The sequence below is a fragment of the Oryx dammah genome, unplaced genomic scaffold, assembly GCF_014754425.2.
Source record: "Oryx dammah isolate SB20612 unplaced genomic scaffold, SCBI_Odam_1.1 HiC_scaffold_25, whole genome shotgun sequence".
In the NCBI taxonomy this organism is placed as follows: domain Eukaryota; kingdom Metazoa; phylum Chordata; class Mammalia; order Artiodactyla; family Bovidae; genus Oryx; species Oryx dammah.
In genome coordinates, this window is record NW_024070209.1 from 102829078 (window position 1) to 102851479 (window position 22402).

The following is a 22402-nucleotide window of genomic DNA, read 5'->3' on the forward strand; positions in this document are numbered from 1 at the left end:
CAGAACAGCGGACAGCAGCAAGGGCTGGCGCGGCTGTGGGGAGGCTGGAGCGCTCCCGCACGGCGGGGGGGGGGGGGGTGGCCTGGAGACACGTCGGGCAGGGGTTGCTTTCATGCCTGTCCTGCAACCAGGGACTGCCCAAGGAAGCATGGTGACCAGGACGGGGCACGGCCCCGGGGGACCCACCAGGAACCGAGGTTGTGGTTGCGGGGGAGGACCTGAGCAGCAGAAAGGCTGGGAGGGCTGTGTGAGGAGTCCCCAGCAAGGAAGACCCCGGAGCAGCAAGGAGAAGGGACCAAGCCTGCCCCGAGGGCCTCCCGCTGCCCAGGCAGCCCTGGGCTCCGCGTTCAGAGCTTCTGTTTCGCGCCAGCCGAGCCTAGGGGATCACTCCCCTTGGTGAGCCTCAGCTGCAGCAGCTCCAGGGTTAGACGTGAGCACTGCACACAGGACCAGGCAGTGGGCACATCTAAGAGGTGCGAAGCAGGAGCCACTGGGGGCCTGGGTACAGCCGAAGACCCCCGGCTGCCGGACAGACCCCCGTTCTCCCAGTGGGACCTCCTGTTCCCTGTGGGACCCGATCCAACTCTGTACACAGCTCCCTGGGCCTAGGGGAGCGCGAGCTCCCTTCCAGTCCTGCAGGGGACGGGTCACTGGGCCAGGCGCACGCGTCCCTGGATGAAGGGTCAGCTGCATCTGGCGGGAGCCTGGCTGACAGGGCCATCCTGTCCCTGAGGCCAGGGGCCACCGAGGGGGGTAAACAGGAAGCCCTGCTCTCCCCTGCTCTCCCCTGCCCCCTGCTCCGGTCCTCCCCTCCTGCGGCCTGGCTCACACGCTGCGCCCAGCGCCCCTCGAGCCGCCCCAGATGCCTGTGCAGGCCTCTGCCGGGGGCTTGGTCTGTCTGCTCCTGAGCCTGCCGAGGCCAGAAGCCTGGCATTGAGGGCTCCCGGGAGGGTCCCAGGAGGCCTGGGAGGCCCTGGCCGGCCCCGCCACGCCCCTGGTCTGACCCGTGCGCTCTGGGAAGGTAAGAAGGCGAGACTCAGTCCATCACCCCCAGAATGCCTGCAGGCGGACTGGGAGGCCACTGGACCATCGCGCCTACGGACCGGGGAGCGGATGGGGAAACTGAGGCCAGCATGGGCCGAGGCTCCAGCCACAGGAGCCAAAGCTGGGACTGAAACGCCAGCTTTCCGACCACACTGGGGCTCTGCCCTGGGCCCGGGTCTCCAGGCGGCCCGGTAGTGAAGGACCGACCCCAGCAGATGGTCACCTCTGTGCCGCCCTCGGGGTGGCACCAACTCCTTCCCCAGCTGATCCCGCTGTGGTGGTATGCTCGCCGACCCTGGAGAGACGCCATGGGGGGCAGGCAGGGGGCCTCCTTGAGGATGGGGTGGTCCTGGCCTGCCCCAGGTAGAGTCGCCTAGACTGGAATACAGAGTGAGCTCCCCGCGTCCCAGCACCCGGGAGCAGGCACCCATGGGGCAGGAGGCACCCCGACCCCCTGCAGGTCCCCAGGACCCTCCTAGAGTCTGACGGGGTATCGGCCAGCACTGTCCTCTCCCTCTGCTGGTGCTCAGCCCACCCTCCATGCAGGTCCTGCCCGTCCCCGACCTGCCCGGGGCAGGCCGGGACCTCAGCCCATCTCTGGCATCTGCCTCTGAGGCTCCAGGACCTGAGACTGGGGGGTGCGGAGGGGTTGAGGCCACAGCCCGGGCCGGGCCGGCTGCCGCACGGGGCCCTGTAGGAGGTGCAGCAGGGCAGAGCTGGTGGGGGTGCCCAGAGCAGGGGGGTCCCAGAACCAGTGGGCCAGGAAGACTGGGGCACAGAGGACCCCCGGCCACCGCCTGTAATTCCATCTTTCAACCCACCATTCAGTCTGCATGATCTGGGCGCCCTTCCAGAAAATTCCCTAACCTTCCCCATGTTTTAGATGGAGGGGGGCCCATTAACTATTTCACAAGTTGGCTAATTAGCTGCTCATGACCTCAGCCCCCTGGGGCTGCCCCCTGGGGTGGGTCACAGGAGGAACGGGGGGGCGGGGGGGGGGCCCTGCTCACCTGGGCTGAGCCTCTTTCCCCCTTGGGCCTCAGTCTTCCCATCCTTACACAGATGGGGCCGAGCCCAGCCGGCCCTGACACCCACTGTTTCTCCCACCCAGGGGCACGAGCTGACCCCTGGGCCTAGGGCTGGGTCAGCGTTAGGGTCTGGGCCACCTTCTGGGTGTGGGCAAAGCCCAACTTGGCCCCTGGTACACTCAGCAGGACACACAGCCCTCCTGGGCAGCTGGACCCTTGGGTGAGAGCCAGGGAGCAAGGGCAGGCCACAGGGGGCTGGCGGGGAAGAGGTGGGGGGTGAGCCCCCAGACGCCGTCCCGCAACGCAATGCTTAAGGGCCAGCCACCTCCTCGGCAGTGACGGCCACCCCACTGGCTGGCACCTCCCCTGACTCCCTGGAACAGATGGGGAAACTGAGGCCAGGAGAAGCAAAGGTCCTGTGCTGACCACAGCCTCGCCTACAGGACACCCTCCCAGGGGGGCGGGGACAGAGCAGTCCGGGCTGACCGCCAAGACCTCCCGCCCCCAGCAAGGGTGGGCAGGTTCCCTCTGGCTCTCAGCACTCCGGGGGGAATTTCCCGATTTGCCCCAGCTCCCTTCTTGGCCGGGACGTCGAGCTGGGTGGGGTGGAGGGAGGGAAGGCTGAGCAGAGGTGCTCAAGGCCAGAGAAATGAGGGTGTCCAGACTGTGGGTGGGTGCGGGCTGAGCCCCGAGGATGGCAGGCTGGGGGCCTGCTCACCCAGGGCCCTCGGCCAGCTGTGTCCAGCTGTGTCCTCGGTCACTGCCCAGCTCCCCTGCGGCACTCACCCAGCCAGAGCAGAGCCACTGGGGCGCTGCCGGAAGGAGGGAACTGGGGGTCTGGCCTGGGGCTGGAGCACCTGGAGGGCCCGAGGGAGCACCCTCTGCGGCCGCCCAAGCTCCTGCACTCCCCCCACAACACACCCCCAGCCTCAGGAGCCCGAGAGGCCAGGGAGCACCTCTTGTCCTCCCCTAGCGAGGGCCCCGAAGTGGGAGCGGGGGCTCTCACCTTGGAGCAAGGAGCTCACCGCCCCATTCATTCCTAGAGAAGGCCCTGGGCTGATGTCTGCGCTCCTTGCCTCTCCCCCGACCACGGCCACTCAGGGAGCCAGGAACCCAGGGAAGAGGCTATTCTCAGACCCCCAGCTCCCTCACCCACCCGCTGCCTGCCCTGGCTGCTCCCAGCCCCGGGCCCCGGCACACACGTCCAAGGGCCCAGGAGTCACAGGACAAAGGGGCCCGTCTGTGGAGCCCTGCCAGCCTGGTGGACCCCCAGCCTCGGGATGGCGCTGGGTGCCAGCCATGCCCATCACACGTGGGCCCCGTCGGGCCCCAGGGTCACCAGGTGGGCCCCAGCAAAGTCTGCGGCTGCTTCAGGATTAGACCCTGAAGTCCCCGGGGGGCAGCTCCCCCAGCCCTGCCCCAGCCACTCAGCCGGCCCCCGCCCCCCCCCCCCACAGCCCCCCGCCCGCCCTTGGCCTCCTGTTTGTTCACTGACAGATCCCGTTATCAGCGGGCAGCACACACAGGAAGTCCGGCCGGGAAGGGCCCATCCCAATCCCGATTTACACGGGACGGAGCATAAAAAGCCGCCCTTCCTCGTCCCGGGAGGAGCCTCCCTGCCCCGAGGCGGCAGTCCCCATGGCCCAGGAGCAGGCTCCCGCTGACCGGACAGGCGGGCGGCCTCCGGAGTCGCCTCGAGGTGGCGGGCGAGGGGCGGCAGGGCCCACCCCCGGCCCGGGGAGGCAGCCGAGCTGGGGCGCAGGCAGCAGCAGGTACGGCAGGGGCGACCCTGCAGGGACGGGAAGCAGGCAGGACGAGGCGAGCGCCCTCGGTGGGCTCCACTGACCACGGGCACCTGTGGGCTGAGCGCCGAGGGCTCTCCACTCCGGGGCCACCTCATCGGCACCCCTACTGGTGCTATCCTCACCTTGGCCAAGGGCATTTACTGGGGCGGCCCGGTCTGGACGCCAGCCTGGCCTGCTCCACCCCCGTTCTTGGCACTGGGCAGCCCAGCAGCTCCATGACCCCTGGAAGGGGAGCCAGTGCAGTGATGACCCTGCCGTCGAGCCCCCTCCTGGGCCGCCCTGCTCTCCCTGAGAAGCCCCTGGGGTCAGAAGAAGGACCTCCACCCCTGGCCCCATTGACCCCTCTTCTCTGGGACCTGTGTGTCCCAAGGGCATCCCCCAGGGGTGGGCAAACACCCCAAGGGTGTCGGGGACGGGCGCCAGAGGGGAGACAGGAACCCCAAAGCCAAGTCTGCAGCCAGGATGGGCCGTGGGGGGAGCCCCCTGCCTTCTGTGGGGCTGGCTGGGGGTCGGGGAGAGGGACAGCTTGGTGGGGCACAGCGTGGGCATTCCATTGGCCCCCCTGGCACCCTACAGGAGCCTCCTACCCGGAGCAGCACAGGTCCCCAAGAGGGCACGGGGACCTTCCTGGGCCCTGCCCGTCTGCCCCGGCATGTATGACGAGCACCCACGTTCCAGAGGAAAAAGCAGAGGCTAACCCGCCACCCAGCTCAGCAGCCAAGCAAGGACCAGCCCATCCAGCGCTCCAGGCCGGAGGTCAAAGGGTCATGTGACCAGCTTCAGGGGCTGGATGGGGGCAGGGGACGGAGCAGGGCAGCTTTCCCCTTTGTACCCCCTAGGCCTGGCCTGGAACTCTTTACTGCCTGGGACCACCTGCTGGGCTTGGAGGGAGAGCTCCAGTGGCAGGGCCCCCCCGCCCCTTTAACCATCCTAGCATCCCAGCAGCGGCTTCGCCAGCCGCCCTCAGAGCATCTTCCAGGGGCTTCCAGGCCCCTTGGTCCGGGGGGGCTCCCGTCCAGCCACCTCGGGCCCCTTCCTTCTCCTCCTGGGCACCAAGGGAGGCCTGAACTGGGTGCCCTGGAACTGCTGGCCCTGCCCCAAGGCCTCCTCCCCATGTACCCACAGGACACCCACCCAGCACCCCAAGCTGCCTAGAGAAGCTTTCCATCTGGGGGTCTCAGGACCCCCTAGCAATGAACACAGCCAGGCTGAGGGTGTGTACAGAGCTGAGTGGCCATCCGAGGATGGGGGTCTGCAGGCCAAGTGAAGGCTGAGGGCCCTCAGCCGCATGGACGCTGGCCCCCCACCCCACCTGCCATGGCATGTCAGGGGGATCAAGGCTGTGTGTCTGACCCACAGACCCCGGCACCAGGGAGGCACGGGCGGCCCCCTCCACCCAGAAGAGCTGCTGCCACCAGTGTCCGGGGCATGAGGGAGCCCCCTTCCCCAGGTGAGTGCCCAGGGCAGCAGCAGGAACCTTTTACCTGCACACATGAGCTTAGGTAAACAGGGCCGGGGCTCGGGTTCAAGGGAGACCCTGTTGAGACAGGCAGGCCCAGGGAGGGCTGGGGTAATCCCGGTGCACAAATGACAGGGTTCTCAGGAGGGCCGGCCGCCCCACACCTGGTCCCCACCGCGCTGGCCACACAGTGGGCCCTGCTGCCCACTCCACCACCTGGGGCTGCTTCAGCCCACGTTGCAAACGTGCAGAGGGGCCTGGACAGGAGAGGGGATGGCCCGGGAGCCCCCTGTGGGGGACTCCTCAGGGGCCTGAGGCACACTCTAAGGTGGTCCCAACTGTCCTGAACAAAGGCAGAGCCTGGTGGAAGCCCCACAGGCCCCCTAACCTGGTACACTGGCCGGGAGTGAGGCTCAACACACACCTAGGAGCCAGCAGGGTGCTGCTGAGGCCGCCACCCCCATCTCACCACCCTCCATCTCTAGAAGTCTATGCGCCCGGGGGTCACTGCCGTTCACCCAATGTGTGGCTGCAGAGCAGCCGTCGCCTTTAGCCAACCCCTGGTGCCCAGTGAGCTGGCCGCCCAGTTGCGATGGCCATCCCCAGGAGTCGTTGCTCAGCCTGAGGGGTCGAGAGCTAGCTACCCCCGGCTCGCGTGGGCTCTGCCTCCGGGCACCTGGCCGCAGTCTCAGCCCTGCGTCCCAGGGAGCGGGCTGGGAGGGGCGGCAGCGATCGGGGGCGGGCTGTGCGTCAGGAGCCCCGGTTCTAGCTGACTCACTGCCCGGCCCCGGGGGCGCCGTTTGCCGCGGAGCCTCAGTTTCCCAACCTGCGCAATGGGGGCGGGCGGGGGGTTCGGCGCCCACCCGGGGCCCGGGGCAGGCTGGGGGCGGGCCGGGCGGGGCGGGGCCGGGGCTTGGCGGGCGGGCGGGGCCCGGGCCCCTCGGCACGGTGGCGGCAGCGGCGCGTGCGCGCCCCGGATTGGGCGGTGAGTGCGGAGGGAGCGGGGCTCCTGGCTGGGGGCGCGGGGACCGCCGCGGGCTGGGGGTGTGCTCACAGTTCGGGCTGGGGTCCGGGGGGCTGGGGCCGGGAAGGCGGGGGCCCTGGCCACTCGCGGAGCTGGGGCCGCAGGGAGAGGGAGGGCGGGGTGGAGGGGGTGAGACACGGAGCGACCGCAGGGAGCCCGGAGGTGAGCCGGCCCGGAGCGCCGGGCTCTGCCCCGCGGGCACCGACCCCCAGCCGGGTCCCCAGGTCCGGAGAATGGGCCCAGCGGCCTTGGCAAAGGGCGCCCCCTGCTGGTGACGGGGGACCCGGGCCCTGCCACAAGGGGTGGGGGGTCCCTGCGCGGGGTGGGGGGCGCTGCGGCCCCTTATCCCCCTATCCGGGCCCTGCGGCTCCCCTAGGGCTTGGCCCGTAGCCCGGCGGGCCCGGGACCCCGCCGCCCAGGCTAGCTGTACCCTGAGGTGGCCGGAGGGGGTCACTTCCCCCTCGCTCCTGCTCCCCACGATGCAGGGGGAAAGGGGAGGCGTGGGGTGGGCAGTGGAGAGGGCGCACCCCCAGGGAGGCATCTTACCCCGCGTCCCCATATCCACCACCCCCGGTCCTGACGTCTAGAGCAACCCTCACGGTGGAAGAGGGGACCCAGAGTCAGGCCCCTTGCTCTGCGGACTCAGTCTCCGCGGGTGGCGGCTGCGCGGTGCACCATCACCCCCAACCCCCGGCAGGTGGGGGCAGGCTCCTGCAGACCCTCAGAGGTGATGGGGCAGTATTGCTTGTCATCCTGGAGGCAGCATGGGTCCCCCTTCCCTGCCTGCCTGCCTGCCCTGTCTCCCGCCTGCATGGGGCTGTAACTGCAAAGGGAAATGAGACTGCTCGCCCCCAGCAGAGGCCAGAGCCAGCCGCTTCCTCTGGGCTAGGAGAAAAGCATGACTTTCAAAAATCCAGTCTCTCCTCTGAAAAACACGACTTCCTTCCTAACCAGCTTTCCATAGGTAGCGGAGGTGCTGGGTGGGTGTTTGCGGAGGACAGTTTCATGTGCACGAGGGGGACACCCAACTGCCCAGTGTGGGTGCCCTCAGGGTCTGCCAAAGCCGGGAGGCCCCTGCCCGGCGCTGCCAGCCCACTGGCCTGCCTCTGCCTTCCCGGGGCCCATTCCCAGGACCACCTGTCCCCCCTCATTTCAATTCTTGCCGGGACTGCCAGGCCCCCAAGTGTGTCCCTAACAGGGTGCCCCCTGCAGAGTTCATCCCCTGAGCCTTCTGACTGCAGGATGTACCCCAGCCCAGAAACTGCCAAGAAGCAGCCACCCCCTGCCGTCCCCAAACTAAATCCAGCACCTCAGTTGCCCGCTGCAGCCTCTGCCTGCTCGGCCACCCAGCCCTGCCCTCTCAGGCCACCAACAGAGCATGGGGGGCAGGCTCGCAGGAATGACCCTCATGCGGCTCTAGGGCCGGGCGGTGCGGCGGGTGAGGGCCTGGACCGAGCATCCAGCTGAACCCCAGTGTGGATACAGGGCTCAGCGATGCTCCTGGTGGTCCCTGTCTATGGGACTGACCCATCAGAGCCAGAGGAAGCTGAGAGCCAGGGAGGGAGGCGACTGTACCCAGACTCTGCTACCTGCCCCTAGCACACGCACAAGCTCAGCTCCTTCCTGTGCCCTGTCCTTCAGGGGACCCTGGGGGGACCTCAGATGGTGCTCCCAGAGCAGGGGAGCAGAGCGCTCCCCAGACTCTTGGCACTCAGCAACGGCAGCCCCGCTCCAGTCCCCTTGGCTTGTCACTCACTTGGCTTGTTAATTCTGGGCTAGGCTTTCTCTCATTCCCAGAAATTGCTCTCTAGCCTCCCTGGCTCCCACCCGCCGCCAGGACAGGGATGTGATGAGCTCCACTGGCAGGAGGGGTGCTGCTCCAACCCCTCCACCGTCCGGGGCCTGATGGAGCCACTGTCTTGGGAGGCCTGGAGGCGGTTTGCACCGTGGTTCAGGCCCCAGCATAGAAGTGACCCCTCCCAGGGGCAGGCCCCGGCCCCAACCCAGGTGGACCTCCTGCCTGCCAGGCACCTACAGCCCCAGGCTCCCAGGCCTGGTGCATGAGGTCCCTGAAGGCTGCCAGGGCCAAGCCAGCTGGGGTGGGTTTCAGGCCTGCCATGGGGTACGAGCCCTGCCCTGCTGTGGGAGGGCCCCAAGCCCAGCCAGGGGAGGGAGGGGTAGTCCCCCCTTGGCCCCCACCTTCCCGGGTGAACCTGACCGAGCCCAGCAGGGCCCAGGTGCGTCTCTCCCCAGGCAAGGGCGTCAGCTTCCATTTCCAGACCCCGATGTCCTGGCCCTTCTGTGGTCCAAGGGTGGGCTGTATGTGGCTAGTGAGGGCCAGCCTCCTTGTCCAGGTGGGCTAGGGGTGAGGAGAGCTGGCACTGGCCGTGGGGGCTCCCCCGCCATGGTGAGAGGCCCCAACAAAGTGGCTGAGCCGAGCAGGCATCACGAGCCGAGGGGACCGTCTCTCCCGTGGTGCCGGCTTGAGGGGGGATCGGCAGAGGGACTTACAGGGCTGTGCTCTGTGCTCCAGGCCACCCCGAGGAGAAGGCCGTTCCACCCAGAAACTCGGGCCATGTGGGGCTCCCAGGAGCTGCTTCCACTCTGGTTCCTGGTGCTGGCAGTGGGCAGCGTGGAGCATGTCTACCGGCCTGGGTGAGCCGGGGCTCGGGGCCCTTAGCCTTCCTCGGGGGCAGCCCCCAATGTCCGGGGAGCTGGCGTTTCCCTGCAGCCCCTGCTGAGCATGCCGTCGGGGAATTCCCAGCCCAGGTGCCCAGTTCCCCTGGGCTCTGGGGTGGAGGGTCCCAGCCCTGGGAGCCCCCTGCTGACTTCTTCACCCCGTCTCTCCCCCGCCCCCTGCAGACGCAGGGTGTGTGTCGTCGGGGCTCCCCAGGGCCCCGTGTCCGAGTCCTTTGTGCAGCGTGTATACCAGCCCTTCCTCACCACCTGCGATGGGTACCGAGCCTGCAGCACCTACCGGTGAGCGCCGCCCCCACTGCTGCCTGCCACACTCAAGCCCCGGGGCTGGGAGGGCCCCCGGAGAGAGACCGAGGCCCCGAGCAGTGGAAGGCCTTGCGGAGGCTGGGTCCGAGTGTGCTCTGGAGACGGGGCCTCGTGTCACCTGTGTGGCCCCGGACTCAGGAAGTGACTGCCGTGACCGCAAGAGCCAGCCACTCCAGGGCTGTCTGGCGCACCGGCCCCCCACCCTCATTTTAGAGGGGTCCCCCATTTTGTCTGCCCCCCTCCACTTTGGGGACACTCCCCCCGCCACCCAGCATCGTTGGCTGCAAGATTTTACCCACTTGGTTCCCTGAAATCTGCCTCTTCCTGGTCCTGCCCTCTGGGCTCCAGGGAGCACCCCCTCCCCTTGGCAGCCCCCCAACAGTTACAGATGGAGATCCTTCCCCTCCCCCAGGACCCAGCACGTCCCAGTCTGAGCCAGCATGGGCTGTGGGGCGGGTGGGGGGCAGAATCTCTCGTTCTTTGCTATGGGGATGTGATGTGGTTGGGAAAGATTCTATTTTCTGTGAAGTTCTTAAGGACCTCTGATGGGGGACGGGGACAGGGTGGGAAGCCCCTTTCCCTCAGGGCCTAGAACCTCCCCAGAATGGGAGACTCCCCCCAAGGCACCACCTCTATTTACTCCACCCCAGGCTTCGCTGGGCTTCTGCCCACAGGGCAGCCTGGGCCAGGGAGGCAGCTTGGGCGGGGACCCCGAGGTGCCCTCCCCGGGGGTGGAGGCGCTCTGGGGGCACAGCTGCCGGCCTCATCCATGCTGGGGGAGACGGCTCATGCAGCTTCTGGATGGCACGGGGCCGGAGCCAGCCCAGAAGGCAGGCGGGTGTGGTCACGGGGTGGGGAAACCAGGCCCCGGTGGGGGGGGCCCTGGTGGCAGCATGGAGCCCCCGTCCCCCCTGCCACCGCACCGTGAGGGCCATAGGCCCTTCTGAGCTGCCACCGCCCCCCCCAGGACCCTCTACAGGACCGCCTACCGCCGCCACCCCGGGCCGGCCCCTGCCCGGCCTCGCTATGCCTGCTGCCCCGGCTGGAAGCGGACCGGTGGGGTACCGGGGGCCTGTGCGGCAGGTGAGTACCCGGAGCACCCAGTGTCAGGGAAGCAGAGCCCAGCAGGGCAAGAGCGGGCCCTGCGTGGCACCCATCCCCTGGCTGCACACCACCCCCTAAGTGGGGCTCCGGGCACCTTCCTGCGTTGCTGACAGGCCTGCCCACCCCCACAGCAATATGCCAGCCACCGTGCCAGAACGGAGGGAGCTGTGTCCAGCCTGGCCGCTGTCACTGCCCTGCAGGGTGGCAGGGTGATGCCTGCCAGACAGGTGAGGCTGGTACCTGGCCACCCAGAGGGGGAAGGAGCCCCCGGGCACCTCCCACAGGTCCTGGCAGCCCCCTGAGGGGTGGGTCTTAAGGAGGCTCAGGGAAGGTGCTCGGGCCTGACAGCCCCTTTCCTGCAGATGTGGACGAGTGCAGCGCCGGAGGGGGCGGCTGTCCCCAGCGCTGTGTCAACACGGCGGGCAGTTACTGGTGCCAGTGTTGGGAGGGGCACTGGCCATCTGTGGACAGGGCACTCTGCCTGCCTGAGAGAGGGGCCCCCAGGGTGACCCCAGACCCCTCGACAGGTAAGGTGCCTTCTAGATGCCACTCCTGCTGCTGTGCCTGGGGCTGGGCAGGGCTGGCCGGGGGAGTGGTGGTGACGATAGGGATCCTGGAGGCAGGCCGCACTGTGGCTTCCCGCGGGGACGGTGGGGAGGGCCTCAGCTCAGCCGCCGCCAGAGACACAGCACCTCTGCTGGTGACGGGACATTATTACTTTTGGTACGCGCTGTGACACTTCAAACTCGTACCGTGAGTAATAATGCGCCGTCAGCAGCCCAGCACGGAGCGACCGCGCGGACGTCGGCCCAGACCACCCTGAGCACGGCGGCGACCCTGGCCCCCGGGGGGCGGGCGCGGGCGAGGCCCTGGAGGAAGGCGGGGCCCGGAGCGGGGCCGGGGCAGGACTCACACAACAGCAGCTGGGGCTGAACTTGGTCCCCAGGGCCGGGCCCCACACCGGGAGCCCCCCTGCATGGGGCTGCGAGGCTGGCCCAGGGTGGGGGGCGCAGGGCGGGGAGCGGGCCTCCCTGACTCCGCAGCTGCCCTCCCCAGGAGCGGACAGTGAGGTCAAGGAGGAAATACAGAGGCTCCAGTCGAGGGTGGACGTGCTGGAGCAGGTGAGGCCCGGGCAGGGATCCCCAGGGCGGGTGGGCTCAGCCTGGGAGTGGGGCTCCATGGGGGTGTCCTGGCGAAGCGGCTTCTAGGGTGCCCTTGGTCTGGGCACCGTGCCCAGCAGGCGATGTCTGGGACCCCAGGACGTTGATGGGGCGGAGACCCCACCAAGAGCCAGAACCTCGGTCCAGTCCATGCCTTGCCTTTGTCCCTACAGGGACAGTGCCCTGAGGCCTTCCCACAGGGTCCTTGACCTCCCCTCCCCCAGCCCTTCTGACTAGGGGTCCCAGGCCTTGGCCAAGCTGGCCCGTGTGACGTCACCTGCGTCCACCAGCCCCCTCTGGTGGACACTGCGGAGCCTTGCAGCTGGCCCTGGGTCTGTGGGTCGGCAGTGCCTTGCTCGCTGGCCACCCTACTGTCCTTAAATCCTTACGGAACGGACAGGGTGAGGGGCTGGCCCAGGGTCACACAGGTCTCCCCCCCCCGGCTCCCCGGGACCTTGCCCACCCCACAGAAGCTGCAGCTCGTGCTGGCCCCACTGCACAGCCTGGCCTCCCGTGCCCTGGAGCATGGACTCCCTGACCCCGGCAGCCTCCTCGCCCACTCCCTCCAGCAGCTGGACCGCATCGACTCTCTGAGCGAGCAGATCTCTTTCCTGGAGGAGCAGCTGGGCTCCTGTGAGTGCTGCGGGCCCCGTGACCTCCCCCGGCCCCCAACACACAAAGCCTAGGACCCCTGCTCCCACCCAGAGGTCAGAGGGTGGAGGGCGGGGCAGCCATGGGTTGAGTGGCCAGGTCTGGCTGGCCAGAAGGTGCTGAGAAACGGTGACCTCTGACCCCATCCCACCCCACCCCCCCTCCGCCCACAGGTTCCTGCAAGAAGGAGGCGTGACAGGCCCACCTGACCAGTCCTGGCAACCAAGAGCCTGGAGAGGCTCTCCTCGCCCCGCCCCACCTCTGCTGACCAAGGAGGCCCCGGGGCCCCCACCTGGGGCGGGGTAGAGGCTCGTCCTGTGTGAATCCAGCCCCAGCCAGCCAGCCCCCTGCACCCCGGCCGACTCTCGGGGCCTGTGGGTCCACGGCCGAGGACGGTACGAGGCGCCCTGCCCAGGGCCTGGGGCCTGCACCCCTCACTGGGCAACCCCATCCTTTGTCAAAATAAAGTGAGACTTGAACTGCTGTGTCCACGAAGGTGTCTGGGGAGCGTCCTGAAGCTGACGGGCCTCCCCCAGGCCGACAGCCAGGTGCTGGGAGAGAGGCAGACAGCCTTGGAGCTGGCAGGGAGGCTGCCAGCCGCTCCCCACCCCCCGGGCCCCCCTAGACAGGGTCTCGGTGCCCTCTCTCCAGTTTGTGGCTCAGCTGGTAAAGAATCCGACTGCAATGCGGGAGACCTGGGTTCAATCCCTGGGCTGGGAAGATCCCCTGGAGAAGGGAATGGCTATGCGCTCCAGTATCCTGGACTGGAGAACTCCATGGTCTGTATTGTCCATGGGGTTGCAAAGAGTCGGACACAACTGAGCGACTTTCATTTTCACTCTAATGGGGCTGGAGGGCGTGGTTTCAGTGAAGGTGACCAGCTGGCCCCACCCCGAGCCGGGAGCCAAAGAACAAATCTTTAGCTTCCTTTCGATGTGCCTGCCCGACCCCTGGGCGTGCCTGCCACCCCCAATGGAAGAAAACATTCCAGGATGACTGTGGCCCCAACCCTGGCAGGAACACTGCCCAGGGTGACGGCTGGGCGCGGGCAGCGCGGGCAGCTTGAGGATGGGAACCCGAGGCAGCTGCGCCCACCCTCTAAGTGAGCACGATTCAGCAGGCACTTCCAAGAGTTCGTTTATAAAACCTGAGGAGCACAGTACCCATTCAGCAGACTCGCTCCCCAGGGCAGGCGGGAGCTGCAGACCCTGCTTTTTGGCTCCCTGACGCCCAGCTGGCATGAGGCCACAGGGGGGTGTGAGCCCAGGCGTCCTGGCCCCTGAGCCCGCCTCTCCCTGAGGGCCTGATGCAGGCCTTGGCAGGAGGGTGGGGCCGGGCAGCTTGGCCCTGCCCTGTCAGCCCATGGGGGTCCACACCTGCTCCCACGCCAGACTCCAGAGGCACAGGGCTGGGCGAGGCCATGCCCTCAGAGCTTGGGGGGCTGACTCTCCCTTGCAGGGACATCGGGGGGCCTGGACCCAAGGCAGTGACAGGAAGAGAGGCCCCGCTTCTGGGGGGGGAAGGCTAGAGGGGACACAGTGGTGTCTGGTGGGCTGGTGGGGGAGGACAGCCCCTCTGTCCGTCGTCCAACCAGGTCCTTCCCTGCCCCGGGCCTCGATTACTGGGCCTCTTGGGCGTCGGGCCCCAAGGGGTCCCCGTTCTCCTGGAGGATCTTGGATATGTGGAAGAAGCGTGTCCTCATGGCCTGATGGCAGGTGTCCAGAAGCTTGGGGACGTCGGCGACAGTGAGGCCACGGGTGGGAATGGCGTCCAGCACCTCCACCTGGATGGTTCCTGTGGAGGCGGGGTGGGGGCGTCAGCCGCCTGGGGGGCTCCTGCGTGGGGCCTCTCTCCCCCCATCTCGGCCATCTGCCAGCCTCCCGAGGGCCTGGGCTGGACCGGGCTCTTCCTGACACCCTGGTCTCCGGCAGTTGGCTCTTAATTGAGAATCACTGACGCAGGCGCACACACGCTCTCAGGCACGTTCACAGCGGGCGTGGACGAGTGCGCACCGCCTCGTGAGGACTACCAGGCTCCAGGACATTCCCTCCCTCAGGAGGCTCCGGGGCAGCCCCCTCCTGCGATCCACAGGGGTGCAGGCGGCTTCGGGGTCCCAGGTGTGGGGCAGGCAGCTTCTCCCTTGGACCCCACTTCCCACCTGGGCACCAGGCACCCTCGCGCGGGGGTCTGGGGGGAGGGATGGAGGGAGGTCCTGAGCTCCATGGCAGGGGGCGTGAGGGGCGTCCCCGGGTGGCTGCTGCCTGAGAGTCAGGCCTGGATGCACTGGTTCGGAGCCCACCCTGGGCACAGGAAGTGCGCCCCTTAAGGCCCCTCGAACTGTGAGCATGGCCCAGCCCATGTGTGTGAAGCTGGGCCTCTGCCCACCCCCTGGGAGCCCTGATCTCGGGGCTCAAGGCGGGGCTTCCTTCCTTCTTCCCCCAGTCACTAAGGGTCACGGCCTGGAGTGGCCCCCCAGAAGCGGGGTCTGGGTGTCACGGGGACTGAGATCGGATGGGCGGGCCCCCATGTGGCAGGTGTGTGTGTATAGGGGGGCAGAGGGCTACCTGCAGTGAAGAGCTTCGTCTTACAGCTGTAGAAGGAGGAGAAGCTGGAGTAAACCACGGGGATGATGGGTACCTAGGGACAGCAGATGTGGCAGCCTGAGGACGGAGCCCAGCCCGACCTCAGAGCCTGATCCCCAGGGACAAGCTCGGGGGCAGAGCCCTGCCTGCCCCCATGGCCCCTGTGGCCACCGGGCAGGCATACCACTCTGCCTCAGAGTGCTTCCATACACTGCCCAGGACACCCTGCGTGCCCTGGGGGGCCCCCAGTCCACAAACTCATCCTGCACACTTCATCCCAGCATCCCCTCCTCCAGGAAGACTTCCTGGGTTGGCACACATCCATCGGATTCACATTCCACAACCCCCAAGGGTCCCGAGATGACACAGGGCCCTGTCCAGTTTAGCCAGGGGAGATAATTGAGGTCTTTCTGACCATCTCTTCCCTCCCAGCCTCTCCCCTGACCCCAGGGAGGAGCTGGGGGCACCTCCAGCCAGGGGAGGGGACAGGGCCTTCCGGTTTTCCTGAAAGACAGCAGGGTCAAGTCCACGGTGGTGGTTCCAGTGTCGGAAATGGCACCTGGGAGTAATCATCAACCCGGGGGCGGGGGGCTGACAGGCAATACGCTGCCTGGCGTCCTGGCTGAGACTGCCCTGGCCCCACCATCCCCCAAAGCTCCGCTCTTCTCTTCTCTCCCATGACCCCCGTGACCCCTTCTCCACCGCAAAGCGAAAGAGACACCAGCCCCGGGCCTGCAGCGGGGGTGTCCACCTCCCTGTGCTCAGGCAGGGCGGGGATCAGAGCCCAGGCTCCCGTCCCCAGCCCCATCTGCCCCTCTCTCCAGCTCCCCCACCCCCCGACCCCGGCGCAGGCTGGGAACTTCGGGAAGGAAGGCTCTCCCAGCCTCGCTTGGGGCCACTAGGGGGTGCTCGAGGCCACCTGTCACAGGGGAAGCCCAGGAGACGGCAGAGGCCTGCCCAGCTGGCAGCCTGACCCTGACCAGGCAAGAAGAAAGCCCCCCTAACCCCAATGGCTTTCCCCTGCGCACAGCCCCCAGCATCGGACCGGGGGGTGAGACAGGGCACCTGAACCCACCCGGAGCCCCCCCCCCCCCCCCCATCCAGGGACAGGCCCCAAGCCTCTCCTGCCGTCCCCCCAAGATCCCCGGGAAAAACTGTACCCCTAGAAGTCAAGGACCAGAGCAACACGAAGCCCCGTGCCGGGCTTTCCACTCACTCTGTCCTGGCCCCCGTGAGCCCTGGTGCACACCCCACCCCCCACCCTCCAGTCCCAAACCTGCCCCGGCGAGGGGTGCAGGGGGACTGAACGCGGCCTTGGCAGAGCCCTCCCAACAGCCCAGTCAGTGGGCCTTCTTTACGCCAACCCCAGCCCCCCTCGCCTGGCCAGCGGGAAAGCGAGGTACTGGAGCTCCGTGGGCAGGTACGGAGGTGATGAGCGTCATTCCAGCTGGTCCTGGGCTGACCAGGTGCCAGCGTTCATGCTCAGAGCGGCTAAGGGGCCCCAGGGACTGCCCTCCACAGCAGCTCACAGACAGGTGCTGCCTGTCCAGAGGCAGGTGGTCCCGGAGCGCCAGTGGCCCCGGCCGGCCGGGAGGTGACCGTCAGCCGTAGGCCAGCCCGGATGTGCTTCCCACCCTGGCAGCACCAGGAGGCCGCAGCCCCGACGCACCTGGGCCTGGATTGCCAGGTAGAAGGCGCCTTTCTTGAAAGGCAGGAGATCCCCGTTGTCGTTCCGCGTGCCCTCCGGGTAGATCCACACTTTGAGCTGTTGAGGAGACAGGAGGCTGCACCCAAAAGCCGGAGGCCGCCAGGGAGGCACCCACCCCTGGGGAGCCCCACTTCTCAGCAGAGACCACCACCGCTGACAACCGAGGCCCCACGCCTGGCCCTTCCGTATGTGATTCACAGACATGCAGCGATCAGGCGTGTTCTTCTGCCGCAGGGACTGACCCTCGGGGCCAACCCGACACCACAGTCGGGCGTGAGTGTCCACAGTACTGGGCGCCCCAGCCCCGGGCACTCACCTTCTCCCTGACCATGCGCTCGCCCACGTCGGTCATCACGCTCATGGCCGTCTGGGAGCGCTGCCGGTTGATGAAGAGGACGCCCCCCAGGTACATAATCAGGCCCACGGGCCCCAGGAAGAGCAGCTCCCGCTTGGCAATCTGCACGCAGCGGTCGGGGAGGATCTCCATGAGGCCTGTGGGCGCCAGACGCCAGGCAGGGACAAGAGCAGACGGCGCAGCTCAGGGGCCGCTCCCCAAGGAGTAGCGGGCCAGCCCTGGGCCTCGGGCACCTCTGGCCTCTGGGCGCCGTCTGGCCTCAGCCTCAGCTTCCCAGCAGGGGGGGCACTGCAGCAGGGCCCGGGGGCCCCCCACAGGCTGCCCGCTCCATTACCCACCAGGTCCAGGCACTGCGCAGGTCCCTCCCTTCAGTGTCAAACCCCCGCCTGCCAGCTCAGCTGGGTCCAGCCTCCACCAAGTAGGACAGCAGCCTCCCCCTACCCCCGGGCAACTGGGGAGGGTCAGCCCTCCCCCAGACCCCCCTGCAGCCCGGCCTCACCCATCATGTCCAGGATACTCTGGTGGTTGGAGATGATGACGCAGGGCCGGTCCTCGTCCAGCGTCTCGCGGCCTTTGACCTCAAAGCGGAGGCCATATGCGTACTTGAAGGACCGGACAAACCAACTGATGATGCTGCGGGGAGGCGGGCCCTGTGAGCAGAGGCTGCTCCGGCGCGACGTGGGCTCTGCGCACGCAGCCCGGGGACCCCCCGCCCGCCCAGACAGGCTGGCCGCTGACCCCGAGCCCGCCTTCCCCTCCGAGCGCCTTCAGGTCTTGTCCCTCAGCAGGATGGCGAGTGCCCCCCTGCCCCCCGCCTCCCCAGCCGGTGACATGAAGGTCACACGGAAGCAAGGCCTCGGGGACCCTGACACCCGGCCGTGGGAGGGATTCCCCCTTCCACGTCCATGCACCCGGATCTGCACCTGTCATCCAGCCTCCACCCTCCGAGTCCCGCTTGTCACCCCATGCCGGGAGCCCAGCTGAACGGCGGGGATGGAGGCTGAGAACCCCCTGGGCTGGGCGAACTCTGTTCTCAGCTGCATCAGAGACCGAATGGGCCAATGTGGAGAGGCTGTCCGCAGAGGAGGCTGGGGCAGAGGGCCCCCACGGGAAGTGACCGTCCCTCAAGGCAGAGCCACACCCAAGGAAGGGAAGCGTGGGTACCAAGCGGAGACCTTGGCGAGAAGCTGAGGGCTGCTTCCTGGTTTGGAAGAGCCGCTGCTGGGGAGACTGGCCTGGCGGGCACCATCGAGGTGACATGGCCTTCACGCCTCCTTGTCCTACAAAACAGCAGCTTGCCCATTTCACACACACACACACACACACACACACACACACACTCAAGGTCACACAAGGATGCCAGTGGAGCTAGGATGTGCCTGGGCCCTGCTCCCGGCAGGAGGCTGCCCTGGGCACTCGTGACCTGGAGGAGGTGACGGGTGAGGGAGACCATGCGTGTCCTTGTCTTTGGGTAGCCGGCTGGCAGGGAGAAGGCTGACACTGCACACGCTTGGCGCGGGACAGGTGCCAGTCAGGGGTCAGTGCACACGGGGTGATGGAGCCCGAGTCTTGAGGTCACTCCTCTGCCGCTCCTGCAGGGCCCCTGGGTCCTTCCCACCCGTGGGTGGGTGGGGGCTGAGGGTAAGCTCCCAGTGACCCAAGAGCTTTCCACTTCCCGCACAAGATTTGTACACACACACACACACCGCCGCCAGGGAGCGCTTCACAGTCTTGACCGGGAGGGAGGCTTTTTCCACTCCAGCCAGAAGGGCCTGGGCCCAAGCTGGTTCTCAATAGAGCAGAGGCTCAGAGCGGGGCCCTTGGCCCGAAGGCAGACTCAAGTCTTTAAAAGTGTTGATAAAATACACAAAGCACAAGATTTACCCTCTGAGCTGGTTTGAATACGCAGTTCAAGTGCGGTCACGTTGTACAACTGCCCCGTCTATCCCCAGGACTCTCTCATCTTCTCAAGTCAACGGACGCGCTGTTCCCATTACACACACACACCCTGCCCCGGGCCCAGCACCCACCTTCTGTCTCTGTGGATAAGACTCCTCTGAGCCTCACATGAGTGGATCTTATCAGCTCTGCCTCTCTGTCTGAAAGGCAGGCTCGCATCTGGCCCACACAGCCTCTCTCCTCTCCTCCTCCCACGGCACAGGCGGGAGAGAGGCACTCTGCGAGGGAGGCAGCTGAGCCCCGGCTGCTCGCACAGTCGGGCCAGCCGGCCTTGCTGGACCTGGAAGCCGGGCCGTCCTCCTTAGCGCTAAGCCTCTGCCAGCTCGAGCCAGGCCTGTCCCTTTGTCCCCATCCGGCTCAGAAGTGCCCCTGGCTGGACACTCTCAGGAGACCTCGCCTGGCCATCTCAGCTGGGGAGCCTTGGGCTTCTCGACTGTCAAGAGATGGCTTCTCGGGTCATTGTGAAGATTGACTGACCCAAGGAGGGGGCACAAGCAGGCCATTCACGAACAGGAAAAAACGTGCGTCGTCCAACAACACAGAAGCACACAGTCTCACTAGACATCAGAGGAAATGCGGGCTGAAACAAGAAGCCCTGTCCTCTTCCTTCGGATCGGCAGAGGACAGCCGGATAACAGGAGATACTGGCAGGTGTCGGGAAACAGCCCGAGGCTGCCGGCAGCGGTGGGAGACCGCAGAGGATTCCAGAGGAGGCCAGGTTGGCAGCACATCGCAGAGCCCTTAGGAAGCCTGAGATCTGCAATCCTCTTCTGACAATTGATCCTAAAGCTGCCGATGCACAGGCGCGGTTGGGATTAGGGAAAGAACACCTCAGTGTCCCCGTGGGGTCAGCCAAGATAGACAGGGCTGTGGCAGAGGAAAGAGCAAAGATCCCTATTTATTTGCTGCCAGGACAGTTCCCGGGACTTCTAATGCAAACCTGTCATTTGCATTTCCCTGCCAAGCTCACAGGCAAAGTCCCAGGCTACATCTGGAAAGGACAGTGGGTCACTCTCTGGTGGTATCTGCTGGCTCCATTTTTCTTCTTCTTAAACAGTTGTGATGAAGGACCTCCCTGGTGGTCCAGTGATTAACAGTCTTCCCTTCCAATCAATGCAGGGAGGCCTGGGTTCGATCCCTGCTTTATTCCCTGATTGGGGAACTAAGATCCCCCATGCTACCTGACTCAGCCAAAAGGAAACAAATTGTGAAATATACGTAACATAAAATCTATCATTTTAAACCATTTACACGTGTATAATGCAGCTGTCCCTAACTTCCGTCTCCAGAACTTCTCTATATTTTGTTTTTGTATCTAATTGACAGGATCAGTATTTGGGGGTGGGGGGTGATGAGAGATACTGTATATACTGTGATCACAGTATCCAGTGATACTCAGCCTAGCAGGGGCCTCTCCCACCCCAGTTGAGGCAGACCTCCCAAGGACCAAACGGTTCCAGGAGGGATCGACAGGCCCAGGGAGCAACTCGCAACATTTCACAAATAACTGCACTCAAACCTAAAGACACCACCACTGACATAAGTACAGGAAGCTGCAAAAGAAAGGGGCATCCCAGGAGCAGACAGGAGCAAGCGAGGCTCCTCACAGGGAGGGTCCATCAGTCACTCCCTGCAGGGGGCGGGCACAGGGGTCTCACTCTTCCTTCTCCTACTGTCCCGTCTTGTCAAGGTTTTCTGTAAAAGTGGTGGGGATGTCGTATCATTCTCACAGTGCTTCCTCCAAGAGGAGGGAGGCCGCCCAAGCTGTGCAGAGGCTCCAGGGCCCCAGGGAAGGGAGAGCCAGTCTGTCCTGGCCTGGACTGCAGCCCCACACCCATGCCCGAGAGCAAGCGCTCCACGCTACCTGCCAAGCCTGCTCGGAGACAGACGCCAACTGTCTAGTTTCGCTCAGACAGTAACCCCACAAGGTCATATACTCCTGCACCAGGGAAGTGGAGGCTCAGCAAAGCTGAGCGACTTGCCCAGAGTCACACAGCGGGGAAGCCGGGACGGGCTGGAGCCCGCCCCTAAACCTGACTTTGGAAAAATGCATGAAAAATGCCAGGCACAAGCCCACCTGGAGGCAGGGCGACGGATCCAGGGCTGCCAGGTGAAGTGTCCTAGGCCCTCTGCAGGCCTCCCCTCCCCCCATGAAGGGGCTCTCTGGCCCCCACCCAACCCCCAGCAGGAGGGGCTCTGCCCTTCTCTCCTGGCAGGAAGCTCCGAGCAGCCGCCCTCCCCAGGCAGCCAGGCCTGCCCAGCCCAGGCCTCTTCAGAGCCCAGCTGACCCTCCCCACAGGAAGCAGGGCCCCAGCCTCAGGGCGGCAGTCACAGGTGTGACCAGGGACGTTCGAACCCCAGCTCCAGTCCTGCCTTCCGCTGTCTGTGGAGGGCCCTCCTCTGTGGAGGGAGGCAGAGCCAAGGCTGTCTGAAGCCGGGTGGCCCAACCTTCCAGAAGCACTGCAGGCAGCTGCCAGGTGGGTGACTGGTGCCAGCTCTCCCAGCAAGGCAGGGGGGCCTGCCCCCCTTTCCAAGACCCACAGGGGCAGTGATCTCCTTAAGCAGAGGCACCATCCTCGCCCCTCGTGGGTCTTTCTCAGGAGCCCTCCACTTAACCCTGATCGGGGCCGCTGGCCTCGATGGAAGCGCCATAAACGTGTGGATTCTCGGGGGCCTGGGGCCGAAGCCCTGGCAGCCAGCCTCCGTGGACCAGCCGTGCTCATCTGCGGACACCCGGACCCCGCCCCAGCTCTGGGTCAGACAGGCCCTGACACTCCTCTCACAGCTGTGACCTTGGGCAACGGACTTGCCCTCCCTATACTTCTTGTTTCCACTCGTGAGACTGGAAGGTCGTGGAGGGGTCGAGCTAGATGAGGGGGGCCCTCCACAGACAGCGGCTATGTTGGCGACAGCTCAGGCAGAAAAGAATCCAAAGTAAATGAAAGAAGCCCCTCCCCCAGCGGGTACCTGCTCCCGGCCACTGGGAGGTGGTTCAAGGTCAGGTCTCAGCTACCTGCTGACCTTTGCCCTCAGCCCCGACTCAGGCTAGACAGCTCTGGGGAGACCCAGGAGCTATTTCGGCCAAGTGGTGCCAAGTCCTCAGCCAGACCCCGTGGGCTTTGCCTTACAACGTGGCGGGGGTGGATGGCGGTGGTTGGGGGCACTCACTCGGGAAGGCCCTGCCAGGAGGGCAGGCACACAGAGCCATCGGTCTGCTCAGGGGACAGGAGGCCCCAGCAAGGCCGCCTGGTAGGCAGCGGCCTTTCCCAAGCGTCAGATGAGCCAGAACACTGGGTGGGCAGGAGCTGGGGGCGCTAGCCTCTGCGGGTGCCCAGAGGTGCTAACGGGGGCTCAGGAGTTGGGTGGAGGCCAGAGGCCTGGAAGGAGGTGAGGCCGCGAGCAGTGTCCAGATCTTGGGAGCTCTGCTTCCAGGCCTGCAGGAGTCCGCCCACCGTCCCACCCCAGGCTGCCCCCACCGTCCCACCCCAGGCTGCCCGCACCGTGCCACCCCAGGCTGCCC

At 66.3% G+C, this 22402-nt stretch overlaps 2 protein-coding genes across 5 annotated transcripts in view; one reads left to right on the forward strand and one right to left on the reverse strand.

Moving 5' to 3' along the window:
- Window positions 1–3683: 3683 nt before the first annotated feature.
- EGFL7 (EGF like domain multiple 7) lies at window positions 3684–12757 on the forward strand. Of its 4 annotated transcripts, XM_040225543.1 has the most exons (11): window positions 3684–3844; window positions 4454–4633; window positions 5237–5327; window positions 8894–9015; window positions 9223–9339; window positions 10331–10446; window positions 10599–10694; window positions 10830–10994; window positions 11524–11588; window positions 12098–12260; window positions 12452–12757. In XM_040225543.1, the coding sequence occupies exons 4-11, from the start codon at window positions 8936–8938 to the stop codon at window positions 12472–12474; spliced, it is 825 nt and encodes a 274-aa protein (XP_040081477.1). In that variant the 5' UTR covers window positions 3684–3844; window positions 4454–4633; window positions 5237–5327; window positions 8894–8935; the 3' UTR covers window positions 12475–12757. The 4 variants fall into 4 exon arrangements, with proteins under 4 accessions (XP_040081477.1, XP_040081475.1, XP_040081478.1 ...); XM_040225541.1 differs by having other exon boundaries at window positions 3686–3844; window positions 4454–5327; XM_040225544.1 differs by lacking the exon at window positions 3684–3844 and having other exon boundaries at window positions 4541–5327; window positions 8894–9129.
- Window positions 12758–13398: 641 nt separating this feature from the next.
- Window positions 13399–22402, reverse strand: part of AGPAT2 (1-acylglycerol-3-phosphate O-acyltransferase 2) — a 12394-nt gene continuing 3390 nt past the window's right edge. Inside the window, exons 2-6 of the mRNA XM_040225540.1 lie at window positions 17423–17556; window positions 16885–17060; window positions 16530–16625; window positions 14843–14915; window positions 13399–14072 (exon numbers count right to left, since the gene is read on the reverse strand). Of these exons, the coding sequence (XP_040081474.1) occupies window positions 13897–14072; window positions 14843–14915; window positions 16530–16625; window positions 16885–17060; window positions 17423–17556 (655 nt within the window). The 3' untranslated portion in view covers window positions 13399–13896. The remainder of the gene's footprint in view (window positions 14073–14842; window positions 14916–16529; window positions 16626–16884; window positions 17061–17422; window positions 17557–22402) is intronic.

What these genes read in the sequence shown, in the direction of transcription:
- EGFL7 (XM_040225543.1), top strand. Translation starts at nt 8,936, where the DNA reads ATGTGGGGCTCCCAGGAGCTGCTTCCACTCTGGTTCCTGGTGCTGGCA. An exon ending in GGGTGATGCCTGCCAGACAG is followed by an intron (nt 10,695 to 10,829) that starts GTGAGGCTGGTA and finishes CCTTTCCTGCAG; the next exon opens with ATGTGGACGAGTGCAGCGCC. An exon ending in GACCCCAGACCCCTCGACAG is followed by an intron (nt 10,995 to 11,523) that starts GTAAGGTGCCTT and finishes TGCCCTCCCCAG; the next exon opens with GAGCGGACAGTGAGGTCAAG.